Source organism: Pempheris klunzingeri, chromosome 5 (assembly GCF_042242105.1).
Source record: "Pempheris klunzingeri isolate RE-2024b chromosome 5, fPemKlu1.hap1, whole genome shotgun sequence".
NCBI classification, from domain to species: domain Eukaryota; kingdom Metazoa; phylum Chordata; class Actinopteri; order Acropomatiformes; family Pempheridae; genus Pempheris; species Pempheris klunzingeri.
The window spans coordinates 25,469,082-25,482,368 of record NC_092016.1 but is presented as its reverse complement, the minus strand read 5'-3'; the positions used below and the strand labels follow the sequence as shown (position 1 = coordinate 25,482,368).

Here is a 13,287-nt window from a genome sequence, read left to right as displayed (position 1 = left end):
GACTCAACACACCAAGCGGACTCTAAAGTGCACCTGAGCAGTATCTTATCCAATCAGTGCCAGAGCCTTTAAACATTCAGAAAAATGTCAGCCAGCCTCTTTGGCCTCGCAGAGAGAACCTCACAGCCTACCAACCTCGCTGTGTCCACTGCCAGGGAGGGCTCATCTATCTTGTGAAACCCCCCTCCTTCGTCCAATCACAGGCAGACAACTTGTGTGATTCACACTTGATGGAAGGGCAAACACTGACTCAGATTTGAGATTGAACTGGTCAAAGTGCAATCTTTTTTCTATGATGCGAGTTCTAGAAACCCTCAGGTAGACACACAAACCTATTCAGATCAAACACAGAGCGCAAACATTTAATGTTAGAACCACAGATGCCGCACGCAGAAATGCTACCGGTCACCTGGGAGGTTTTTAGCACTCCGAGCTGTAGGTTTTGAAAAGAATACATACCCAACAAAGATGCTTCCAGAAGAACTTAATCCTTACAGAATAAACTTAAACCTGAACGCTGGAGATGTCTGTTCTCTCCATTACACGCCTGAACTTATTCTGCTTTCCCTGCTCTCAAACAGCGAAGTCTCTCTGCATAAAGACTCTTTCAAACAAGTGCTGGTTCACAAGGGGGGGGCGACTAGATACAGGAGCTGACTGTAACGTGAACTATTTATTCCCTGGTGGTCATTCCCTTAGAATTTAGTCAGTCAGTGTGCTCTCCTCCAATCCTCCCAGCTGAATGAATTTGGTGTGGGAGAAAAGGGGGAGGTACAGTGGGAGACAAAGACAGACTGGAGATAACAGCATGGGGGGGGGTAACGATGAGGTTACCATTAGATAAGTCTGTGTGTGTGTGTGTGTGTGTGTGTGTGAGTACTGGTGAAGTGACAAACAACATGTTATTCTGTTATTGCAGAGCAGTAAATAGCTTTATGTGTGTGGAAAGTGTGTTAGTGCACAAGTACATGATCAGTGATGTTTGAGCCGGTGTTTCACATTTACGGTAAAAACATTTTCAGATCAGTTCGTTTTCTTTCTGTTGGTAGGGCATTCCAAAAAACGTATGCCTTTTAGTGAGAAAGACTCCCCCAGGGGCCATTCTGTCTGACACAGTTTCTCTACTTTATTCCCTAAGTCATTTGTTCGTACGCCTGGCACTAAATACTCTTCTGTAGTTAACACCCAGAAAAAATAAAGGTAAAACAAAGTGACATGTAACGTAACAGCGTCTACTTGCTCAAGAAACAAAAGTGTTAGATGCAGAATAAAATGTTCCCATTTCATTAAAAGTCATCTTTACCTGCTCACACTGAACTCACCATCCTGGCTGTCCCCCTTCTGCAGGTTGAAGGAAAAAGTGAACATAAAGCACCTGAATTAATTAATTAATTATTAGATTAAACTACAATGAAACTAAATTAAAAGTAATATCATTCGACATATTTCTGGGGGACCTTTGGGGTCTGGGATCACACTAAACTCTGAGACATGCCACAATCAGATCTAAACTTTGTTCTGATGTAGTAGTGCCATAATAAATCAATATTTGTTTGGTGCTATTTAACAACCCCCCAGAGCTGCTGGCAGAACTGGAGACTCTCAGTCATCGTCTCAGGCAAATCAAATGCATCTCATCTTACAGATGCAACTGTGACTGGCAGCTCAACAGGAGAGCGCTGCAGCTTCAGTCACATTCGTGCCGAAGGACGTTCCTATAGCGAACTCTAGTGTACCCTGCGGCCCCACGGCCTTCGGGGTTCAGGCTTTAAAATGTGAGGCTGACAGAAACACCGTCCTCCCAAACTGTATCTGCAACGAAATAAACACAGTAAGGAACCGTCGAAGTTAAGAACATTTATTGCGTCCATTATTGCAAGTCTCCCCAGACACACGCTTCAATCTACAACAGCCGTCGACAAGCAACTGCCACGGAAAGACAAACCAGAAAGAAAATCTTTAAGTCTTAACATCAAAATGGCAAATTATACATGGTGACAAAGGTGACAAGCTACCGTCAGTTCCCAGAGTGCTAACTTGGCAGCGGGGGCTAAAGCAGATCACAGAACTGATTAGATCAGAAGAAGAGGGGCCTTTTACGGTGACATTGGTAAAACCCATTTCTTCCTGTCTATAGATCAATAAAACATGCGCCGATTACAGTCACTTAATAAATGTCACCTAACAGCACAGCGCCTTAAGTTTAAGGAAAAGTTTCTCAATCAATGAGATAAAAATGCTTAAAAACGATCTGACCTTTGACCTGTTATTTGCTTTAATTGGATTTTAGACTTTAAAACTTAGTCCCATTTCTGAAAGAAAGCCCTCTAGGCATTATACTTAGATTAGAAATCCTCCCATGGAGAATAATAAATCAGAATCCCTCTACATGTAAAGAAGCTTGCATAAGATATATGTAGTAAAGTGCTTTGTGTATACACAGTATATTTACAGTACTTTTCTTCTTTTTTTTTTTTTTTACCATGGCAACATCACTATTTAATAGAAGAGGATTTGGCAGAAAGAAGCAGTCTCTTGTATTTGGTCCCAATCTCCATCAGCTGACACTCAATGATCAGAAAATCCAGCCGAAACAGACCTGGTCAAAAACCGGTACAGTACAATGCTATTTTCAATTTTCTGAACCGTGCTTTTTGCTCATGATTTGGATTTTGCTCTCCTCGTCCAGTTTTGTCAGTGAACTCCAGTTCCAGTCAGTTTCTGCTTGCGTTGCGGCTGTTAAATGTTCGCTACGGTGACTGCGTGGAGAAAGTAAAAGCTGCTCTTCCACAGACAGAAGCAAAGTCTATCAAAGCAGTGAAAACAACAGCGGTCCTTCTTTTGCAGCTGTCATCAAACCCAGGCACCATGCATGTCAGGTTTGGAAGAGCAGGGGAGCAGCATTTAGACTCGGTCATTTGCTCCAGACTCAGTTCTGTCTGCCAGAGGATTTTCATTCCAAAGGAATGTGGCTCATATAATCCTTATAGAGAGAACTGATCTGGATCATATTCTTCATTATGAAAACTCAGAGGAGTTCATGTTGAACCATATGGGAGCCCATCAGAAAGCAGGTAACCCTCCTCGGTGCGATAGTCAGACAGTTATAACTAAGAGCTGAGAAAGACTGATAGGTAATACTATCAACACAACCTAACCCTCATACATTTACATTACTTTAACAACAGAGGACTTATTTTTAACTTACCAAATCACTTCTGCAAACTGATCAGATCAGGCGGACTCAACGATAGGCTGGACTTCATAAAAGGTCCACGTTCCCCTGATAATATTGTTGTGGCCCTAATAAAAAGGTGCAGCAGTTGTTTTTCTGTGACTAACTGACGACATGGCAGACTAAGAGGGGGCAGCCCCAGCTAGAAGATTTACTGCTTACCCTCTACTGCCACCTACTGTGCCATGGATGAGGGAAGCATCCAGGTAGCTGTGCTTGTCCTACAAGACCGTGACACACAGCAAAAGAAAGCTCAAGGAGGGGTACAAAGCAACAATCAGTTGGCATCAGATCAGACGGAGAGCTGGGATGGTGCCATCCCGCTGGTCAATTTCCTCTTGGAAAGGATCTTGTCCTTCGTGTCCTCTCAGTCCACAGTTTTGGAACTTCAAGGGCCTGGCATTGCTTTATTTTGCTGGTGTTTTAACTTTATTTCACACTGAAGAAAGAGCAATGTCACGCAGGAGCTCTTGGCAAACTGTCAAACATCTAGTTTTAATTGGGAGGTCCTGCTGGTTGTCTGAATGCATCCATACAATGCCCTTGTTTTAATTTACTCGCTAGCAGACAGTTCCAGACATCTTCCGCTGGCTTCTCAGGCATCGTTCTCCATCGATAAATAAAAGTCCGCTGTCTCTATCGACTGTTCGTCTGCCCTCAGTGGTCAGTTCGCCACAGCGTGAGGGGCCTCGGGTATGAGGGAGGAGAAGAAAGTCTTGAAGAAAACCCAGGCTGTCCACATGACTGACACCCTGTGAGGAGGCACTAAAACGGCCATCATCGGTCCTTGTCCGTCAAATCCGTCTGCTGCGGCGCCGGCTTCTTCCCTTTGTCTGTCAGCAAGCTCGTCAGCCTGAACACACAGGGCACACAGTCATTACACACCCACTGCTATTAATAATCCTGTGTGTCAGTGACTGGGCCTAATTTGCTTAGATTAGACTCCACCGTGGTACGCTGTTACACATAAAGGGAATATCCACGCCATGAATCACAGGGAGAAGTATGGGAGGGGGGGTTCTTACTGGATCTGGGTTTGGGTTCCTGTCCTGGTTCTGCTGGTTGTGCTGGACCTCAGGTGGCTGAAGACGGTCAGGTCCTTGGACCTGCATTCGCCTTCTGAAGGGAACCCAGCCAGCGTTGTGTCTGTGGAGGAGAGAGAACGGGAGAGAAAATGTTTCTACGAATGTAAAAAAAAAAAAAAAGAAGTCTTGGGGTCATGTGATCAGAGACATTCAGTTGTGTTCACAGTGTTTGTGTCCACCTGGTAAACACAAGTCCAACAGTCACTCTCATTTCAGCTCTGTTTTGGTCTCCACCAACTCCTGAGGAAAATACCTGTCTCTTTAGCTGCTTAATGCTAAACTATGTTACCAGCTACCTGCTAACTCTGCCATTGACAGTCAAGTTGCTACAGAGTCAAACCAAGTATTGTTAATAGAAAACTAATGATAGCATCACTCTGTTTATTTCTTACACTTGCTAGATAAATGTTTCGGCTTCTGTCATATATAAAGTATACAGACACACCGTACTTCTTAACATCTTGTTACTTTTTGGCTGTTAAGAGTCGCACCATGTGGAAAGGACGACAGCTACTATCCTGTTTACATTCTCTCTGCAGTCAGACCCCCCCTCCCCTTCCTCTTCGACCACTCTCGAACTGACCTCTGCTGTTTATGTCTCCAAACATTAACCTTCCAACTGTTGCTGATTAATCATTAGTTACATGCATATTGACTGTTGTGTTATGAAAGGAGCAGGCTGCATCCATCAGGCACAAACACACAGTTTCTCTCTCTTTCGTCTGCTTGAGTTCTAAACAAACGATGGCAGTATTCTCACTTTCAGCACTACGGTCTTCGTTGCTTTCCCTTGACAGACAAACATTCAGAATACTTCTCAGCGTACATGCTCGGTGACTGTGAATGGAATGTGCAGGAATATTCGTGTGTGGGGCGAACAGCAAACAGAGTGTGAGACCGGGACATGTTAAGTAAAGGAACAGCATGTCCTTAACTCATGATAACAGCGCTGGTGTGGAACAGGCCGTCTCTGTGCACCGCTGCCAACTCTGATCCCTTAACATTACCACCTGAAACCGAGCTGTCGCTTATCGACGACACTTGGCTAATTGCAGCTACTATGGGATGCCGTAGGAAATAATTAACATGGTGACACGTGCTGTTTAGCTTCAGGACGGGTAAATACATTCAACAAGTTAAAACAACTGTCTTCAAAGAGATTACATGAAATCTTCATGCGAAGCGATGCCAGTGGTGTTCTTCCCTTTTGTGTTTTAGCTCACTTGAATAAAAAAACAAAAAAAACAACCTGTTTGAGGAAGTGAGCAATCACATTTTGCTGCAGCACAGAGACGTAAAGTCCAAGAAACATGATAAACAATGCAGCAGTAAGCTATGCTGAGTTCTCAGCGACCCTACACAGATATTATACAGCTACACCGGACACTGACACAATTTGAGTTATTTCTGCTATTTACCAAATCATACTGAAGTCATCTATATAAGGAATGTGCCTTAAAGCAAAGACTCTCGGCTGTAATTTGAGGAAATAAATGGAATAAAGAGCTAAAACGTAGATCCCTCTTTTTCAAGGAACCAAAAGTCACCGGACAATTGACCAAAAAAACATTTATGGGCCGATGTGTTATTTCTGTACCGATGAAGGAAGTAAAAGGTCTGTTTTGCTGTGAAACCATAACATGTGGTCAAAGGAGCTCTGCATGTGAAGAAGCACAACTGATACGTTAAACTCAGCTGCTTTGCTTGCTCTAATATGCAGCTTTGATTAGAACAGGTTTGAAAGGCACACATCCTGAAGGCTTTGTTTATTCACTGACACAGAGACAGTTAATTATGTATACCAGGCATGCTACTATGCTACTAGTTCTAGTGACTGCATGCCTACATTTCCCAACAAACAGTGTCAACAACCACTCCTCCTCCTACTTACAGAATTTGTGACATCTACACTTCAGAAAACTAAAAAAAAAAAAAAGTCTTTTATCAATGCTACCACTTTTTTCTGTCATTCTGTCATATTGGTTTTATTATTAGGGTTATTGCACTTGTCTATATTGTGTTTTTTTTCTTTGATTTTGTTTTATCTTAAGGGTTTGATCTGATTTCCCTCATGTCCTTAAAATATTTAAGCACGCATTTAAGCATTTTAACCATGTAAAGCACTTTTCAACTCTGTTTTCAAACGGTGCTGTATAAATAATTATTATGCCCTTGATTAGAACGGTGAATTGAGTGTTGAGTATCTGATAAGGGGCAGTAAGACTGAGAGCCATGTTTGCTGTTTAGACTAGTATAAAGGTCTGTCTAAGTAGAGAGCAGCAGAGTGAACTTACAGGTACATGAGAAAGAGGGTGCCCATCACCAGCAGGAAGCGACTCAGGTTGGAGTTGAAGTACACGATCATGAGCAGAACACCAAATCTTGCGGCAGAGTACAACCAGTCCAGCCAATCGCGCTCCATGTCCTCCTCGTCCTCCATTACAGCCCCGCCCTGCGCGTTCATCCGTATGTTCTGGTTGGCTTCCCCGGGGTTGATGAAAGCGCCGTCCTGCGCCGGGTTCTGATTCGCTGGCAGGTTGTCAATGGGGTTCTGATTGGCTAAGGGGGCTGGGACAGGCACTTGATGGGCAGGAACTGGAGGGTACTGGCCGATGGTCGTCGCTGGTGCAGAGGGGACGGTGCCTGCTGCTGCCAGCGCTGCGTGGCTGTTGGTGTGAAACAGAGAAAATTAGAAACTAGATGGACAACGTCATCAAAGGACATGTCATGAATGTGAAGTGTGTGAATGGGAACTCACTATTGCATGTAATACTGTCTAGCGTAGACATGCTGGAGCCACAGGAGTTGTTGAGGGCTGTACAGGGAGTAGGTGGGAAATGCTGGTTGGGCCATCTGTGGTGCTCCGGGCCTGTAGGGAAAGACGACAGGCTGTTCAACACTGTAACCTGTAACCAGTGAAAGCCTTCTAACACACAGTGTACGTCGGAACAATGACAAACAATGACATATCCATTTTTTAATTCTTATCTTATCCTCTGTAGTTATAACAGAGGTGATTTGTTTTCTTTCACTTCCCCATGGTTATGTGGCCACATGCAGAGTGAGGCTTCGAAAATGCTCACTCACCACTTTTGAGCAGCCCCGATGATGAAGACGGATCTATGAATATTAACTTACATTAACAGTGCAGACGTTTTATCACACACTGATAATGAATAATGTAATAAAGGCCCCTGGTGTGTGCATCATTCTCAACTCGCTCCCTCAGCATGTGAAATGTTGATCTTCTGAGTCCTCTTGAGTTTTCAGGCTGATGGAGCATCTCATGAGATGGTCCATCAATCTTTATTTATATGGCGCCAATTCATAACAAATGTCACCTCGAAACACTTTCATACACAGCTGGTCTGGACCAAACTCTTTAATTAAGAGAGAGACCCAACGATTCAAGAATTCCCACATGAGCAAGCAGCAGATTTTCCCCGAGGGGAAGTGAAGAAGGGAATTCAATGAGGGCTTGTTAAATAACTGCTGCACCTCGCGTCAATAATTTACCGTGTTAAATTTGATTATGTTTACTTGTCATGGCAGCATGATTTGGTTGTCACACAGAGGTTGTGTGTGACTGTAGCTGGATGAAAACTCAATAACAACATAGCCTTGTTTTCTCGAATAAATAACAAAGGTGGATATCTAACAGTGATTTTATGGTTTTTTGTAATTTGGACCTCATGCAGTTGTTTCTCTGCCCTCAATGGAGTGTTTCCATCATAAAATGAGTTGCCTGGTCATGCCAAAGAAACTACATAGAGTTCAGCGGATACACAATCTTTTCCATCATGACTTACACTGCAGCAGCAGGCCATGAAGGAGTTCCTGGTGGAGACACCGGGGCATGTGTGTGAGCCGGAGCAGCCGCTGAAGTTGAGGAAGTCTGCCTCCTCTGCCTCAGCTCCGACGGGCTGGGAGTCTGGGCCGTGGAGGGGGGGCTGCTGGGGCTGGGTGAAGCAGATGCTGCCATGGGCTTTGGACTGGAGGAACCGGGCTGTTCTGTGGCTTTGGTCTGCAAAGGCAAGAAGAATTTGAAATTTGTTTCAAATTTGAGTTGTACTATTCAGCATGAGAACAAACCCACAGTGGTAAGAGACATCTTTACCATCTAGGATTTGCAACCACTTGGAGGTACAAGGAGGAGGAGGATACTGGAAAGTGTGATGAAACTAAAGAAAGCTCTCTTTAGCTGTGCTTTAGATTTCTGAACTGTAGCTGAGCTCTGAAGGGGGACAGGTGAGGTGATGGTAAAGAGGGAGGAGATGAAGTTCAACTGTGAGTCTCCAAACTAAACCTGCTGCCTTTGAGCTTCATACGTCACAGGAGGCCTCAAAAGAGCCGATTTATGTTGGTGAACTTATAAAACTGAAAAATCACCAAAGCATTTACAAAAAAACATTTGGAATGCATATTAAACAACTCACTTTGATCTGAACTGATCTAGGAGTGAAAAACAGCCAAGGTAACCCATCATTACGTAACAACTAGTTCTCCAAAATTACTTTAAAAGTATCTAGAGGAGTTTTAAAGAAAGGTTTGATGCTTAGGAGAAAAAGTGCACATACGGAAGGTGAATGTGAAACAAGCCCAGCATGCAAATCTAATATTTAAACTAACAAGCAGTGGAGACACTGTGCTAACTGAAACCAGGTGTTTCACTTACACATTTTCACAACTTATAAATAAAACCTCTAAGAGTTTCACTGAGCAGTTTCATTTCCCCAGCATCACTGAGGACATAGGAGGCATCAGCATGGCAGCACTTTGACTTGCAAATTAACAGAAGAAAAACTCATTTCATTTACCTGGTTGGATCTTTTAAATCCCAGCTTATGTGGGTTTTTTTTTTATTTTTTTTTTACTAGAAATGTGTAAGTGGGTTGTTCAGAAGTCCATAGTCATGACCTCCTACTTCTTCAGAAAATAAAGAACACAACCTCTTTGATTGACGTGACAACTGAAACTGCCTTAGAGCACCAATGCGTGTTCCTCTGCTGAGTTTTGAAATCATTCCATAAAACATCATGATTTCTCACCTTAGGTCTGGCTCCCAGTTGTCCTCGTGATGGATTCAAAAAGGCACAGACCAGATGCAGTGTGGGAATGGAGTCAGTCTGACAAAGTAGAGATAAACAGAATTCAGCCTATCAAACTTGTATGTATGAGCATGAAATAGTCTCTGCAGAGGCTGAAAACACACTGAACTAAGACTGTTCCATGGTCGACAGAGCATGGCGGTGAGGCAGAGACGGGCTGTGTGGCCTTTATTCTCCAAATGTACACTAATCCTGGGTCAGCCTGACACCCAAATGTTTTTGCATGTCAGAGTGATCCAACAACAGCATCAGATTAAAGTGTTTGGTGGTGGGTGCTGAGTCTGGTCCATACAGTCTGAGGATAGGAGGCTTTGTGAGGTGTTGATTGGTTCACACACACTAAGACACAAAGACAACAGGTGGTGGGGCTGATATCCTCTTTGGATGTTTTTCAGTGCTGGAGTTGTCTTACAGCTGGTTGCTACCTCGTCTCCAGTAATATGAGCCTCTAGCAGGATTAACACACAAAAACCATGAAGCAGACACATGAAATATTATACTGTGCTGGTTTTATGAAGCACAACAACCCTTTCACAGCACACCCAAATCCTTTTTCAGGCGGTTTATTATCAGATAACGCTTGGTGACAGAAAAGTGGGCTGGATTCAACCACTCCAGCCAGTTGGCGCCAGTATAACAGCAGCACAAATGCATATATGACTAACTTGTGATGTTCACTGATGTGTGTGCTTGCATACAGACACACACATTTTCACACATACCTGTCTGAAGAGATCTTTAATGTGGAGATGGTCGGGCAGCAGTTTACCAGCACAGATCAGTCTCTGGTCCCCCACAGCCTGTAGCAAATACACACACACACAAAAAGTTTGTCACTAAAGTTATTTTAACCTTAAACGTTTGCTCTGCATTGTAGCTTGTTTTGCTCTGCAAACGGGAAAGAACCTTTAAAATTTTGATGGTTGGGCTGACGTCACTGGTCAAAAGTCTAAAACCATACAACAGCTTCACTTTCCTGAGAAGAGGACACGTCAAGACCTGCTGTTGAGAGGAAAACCCAGACCCAGTGTGGTGGGGAAAGTGTTTATATAACACAAGTCATACACTCTTGTTCTCTGGGAGGTTTTTTTGAATGTGGGAAATGACTTAAACGGTGACAGAGTTTAGAGCCAAATGGTTACAGCACATGTTGCGTGCCACATAACCACAAGGTCACCAGTACGATTCCAGCTGGAGACCTTGGTTGCATGTCTTGGTTGCCCACGCCCCAACTCCACCTTTCCCTGTCTGCTCTTCACCATCAAACAAATGCTAAAAGCAACAGAAGAATAATTATTATGTACAAATGGACATTGTGATAAACCAGCATTTGTCACACTGCTGACGGTTTTAGATGAAGACATTTGTTCTCAAAATGTGCCTCTGCTGGCTTCCATTTACTCACCAAGAGCCGATCATGTGACAATCTAACGTCTGTAAGTAGCTATAACAACAAAACACAACATGAAGCCCTTTTTCAAAAAGCAAATATTGAATTAAGGTTAAGGTTGATTTGAGAACCTCCTCATAACACAATAGTGGGTAGACATTTTTAATTGACATTTGTGTTGTTATGGAGAAGATTATCTTCAGAGAAATATGTTCATTCAATTCTGGATCCAGTGGGTACAATATGTGAGGCCTTTACGATCAGATTCGATGGAGGTGACTAATGAATGACCCTGTGAAGATGTTCCACACTTTTTTTTCCCAAAACGTTCAAAGTTCGGAATGTTCAGAGAAAATTGTCTGTGGGCGGCAGCGGGAATAAAACTGTTTTCGTCCTGCTGCATGTTTATTAATACATTCTGCTGTCCCACTTGAACAAGACTTGAAGAAAGAGGATGTGATGAAAAAAATGATTTGACGGCATACGGGTGGGTAAATGTACAGCGTGTACCTAATACACACGTAACATGTGTATGGTTTCCCACAAAGTGACTGATTTGATCACTACTCATTAACTTCACTGGGGGATCTCCCCTGTGGCTTTGACCAAAACATGTGCTTGGCCCCCCCTCATCTGTACACTTTCTACCAGCATCCCCTCCATCTCACTGAAGCGTAGATCCTCCTGCTCATCGGTCCTCTCAGCACACATTGTGTGCCCTTCGTGGAACTTGGCAGCCAAATATGCTTAAGACTTTAGGTGCTTGGCTGACTCTGTCACTGGGTGCAGTTCAGTAAACAATCAGCCTCGTGTTGGGATTACCAAAGATTTACCAAAAGATCATTTGGCTGTATAGCAGAATCACTTCAAACACAGACGTGTCACAAATGAAAGACTTTAAGTATTTAACGTGAAGTCATCACTCAGGACAGGACACAGAGCCGGACAGATGCTGTAGATACCAACCAGCCCACTGTGGCCGTGCATGGGACTCTACAGAGTTCTGACTGTGGGGTTTCTTTCAGTTAACACCCGATGGGAGCAGATTAACCTGTTTAACTACAATGTGAAACAATTCCTCTCTGGCTTTTTCCCCCAGAGAAGGACATCATATGATGACTTCCAACTGGGGCCCGCTGGATCTCCTTCGAAAGTTCGCAGCGTTAACAATCGTAACTGTGCAGGTTTGGTGTGAGCAGCCAGACAAGCAGACAGACAGACAGACAGACAGACAGACAGACAGGAACAGAGAAATGGCTGGCAGCTGTTCACATGACATTCCAGGACACAGCTTCGAGCAGCCTGTCACACGAGCTAACCAGTTCCGCTAACACTGGCCAGCTAACTTATTCGCCTCACAGGAACTCACCGGTTTGGTTGGGTAAACAGCCGACAAATGCGTTTTTAGGTCCTTTATGGTCCAGTTCAGACAGACGCCTTCGACGGCTTGGTCCTCCTGAGCCTGGTTGGGCGTCTTTATGAGAAGAGTAATAGTCTTTTGTTGAAAATCTTCCACATCCATTTTACTCTCTCGCTCGGTCTGGTCTCGCGCTTATTATGAAACTGCCCCGTGTTTATAACTATAATAAGTCTTCGTGGTACAATTTGTGAGAAGACAGAAGAAAATGCGACGCAAATTGCCTCGTCTGAAGAGAGAAAGAGAAACTTGTGGCTCTCGGCTGGATGTGGCGGCGTCTCTGCAGCGAGGAGGAATGTTGTTTCCAAACACACTGTGGCCGCCTCTGATTGGCTGTCGTCAGCTCGTGCTTAGACGTGGAGGCTCGGTGAATCGTCATCCTGCGCGCATGCGTACTTATTAAGTGTGGTTCCAAAGATCGTTTATTTGGAAATGCAGATCCAAGTTCGCACACTCGGCTGCCATTTTCGTAAACACACAAGGACCTAGCTAGACAACGATGAGGAGAGTAGATAGGAGAGGATTATCTCATACGACTGGTTTGTTCCCCACTTCAGCCAGAAAACTAATCAAACATAGATGGAAAAAACTAATAAGCACTTCCTAACATGAAACTGCATACAATGTCATGAAACACGGTTTCCTTATGTACTGTTCTTCTAAAGCTCTGCTCCATTTGCTCCATTCTGCTCCATAGCAACATTTCCTCAAATCAACACGTCAACAGCCATTCATGCATTTCAACGTGTATTACCAATATTTCCCTGTAACTTTTCCCTAGTGTTTTCCGTTTGCTGTTCCAGAAAATGGAGACAGAGTGACAGCTCATATTATTTTACCCTCTCAGATGACAGCACTCATTTTAATGGCAGCAAAACTTTGTCCACTGAAGTTACATCAGCCTGTTACACTGACTTGCAAATGATCTTAGAGGAGTTTATCCAGTAGCAACTCAACACATAGACTATGTTGATGTTTGACTGATATACAAATACAAAGAAAGACACTCCTCTAAATCATGGTGGTTTGACAGAACTTTCGAAACTGAGAGA

General features: G+C 43.6%; 1 protein-coding gene across 2 annotated transcripts; it reads right to left on the bottom strand.

The window, feature by feature from the left end:
• Nucleotides 1–197: 197 nt before the first annotated feature.
• On the bottom strand, nt 198–12,502 carry herpud1 (homocysteine-inducible, endoplasmic reticulum stress-inducible, ubiquitin-like domain member 1). 2 transcript variants are annotated; one of them, XR_011584332.1, is made up of 10 exons: nt 12,188–12,502; nt 10,151–10,228; nt 9,369–9,446; nt 8,130–8,344; nt 7,079–7,189; nt 6,615–6,986; nt 4,261–4,381; nt 3,209–4,088; nt 1,323–1,341; nt 198–226 (listed from the first exon to the last, which is right to left on the bottom strand). XR_011584332.1 is itself a non-coding variant. In XM_070831460.1 (8 exons), the coding sequence occupies exons 1-8, from the start codon at nt 12,338–12,340 to the stop codon at nt 3,900–3,902; spliced, it is 1,317 nt and encodes a 438-aa protein (XP_070687561.1). In that variant the 5' UTR covers nt 12,341–12,502; the 3' UTR covers nt 1,843–3,899. The 2 variants fall into 2 exon arrangements, 1 of the variants encoding a protein (XP_070687561.1); XM_070831460.1 differs by lacking the exons at nt 198–226; nt 1,323–1,341 and having other exon boundaries at nt 1,843–4,088.
• Between the last annotated feature and the right edge of the window lie 785 nt (nt 12,503–13,287).

Excerpts from the sequence above, each read along its gene's own strand:
- herpud1 (XM_070831460.1), bottom strand. The coding sequence starts at position 12,340 with ATGGATGTGGAAGATTTTCAACAAAAGACTATTACTCTTCTCATAAAG. Across the intron at positions 4,382-6,614 it reads ACCCTCTTTCTCATGTACCT|ACACAACGCTGGCTGGGTTC; the intron begins GTAAGTTCACTC and ends TCTCCTCCACAG. Across the intron at positions 4,089-4,260 it reads GGAACCCAAACCCAGATCCA|GCTGACGAGCTTGCTGACAG; the intron begins GTAAGAACCCCC and ends CTGTGTGTTCAG.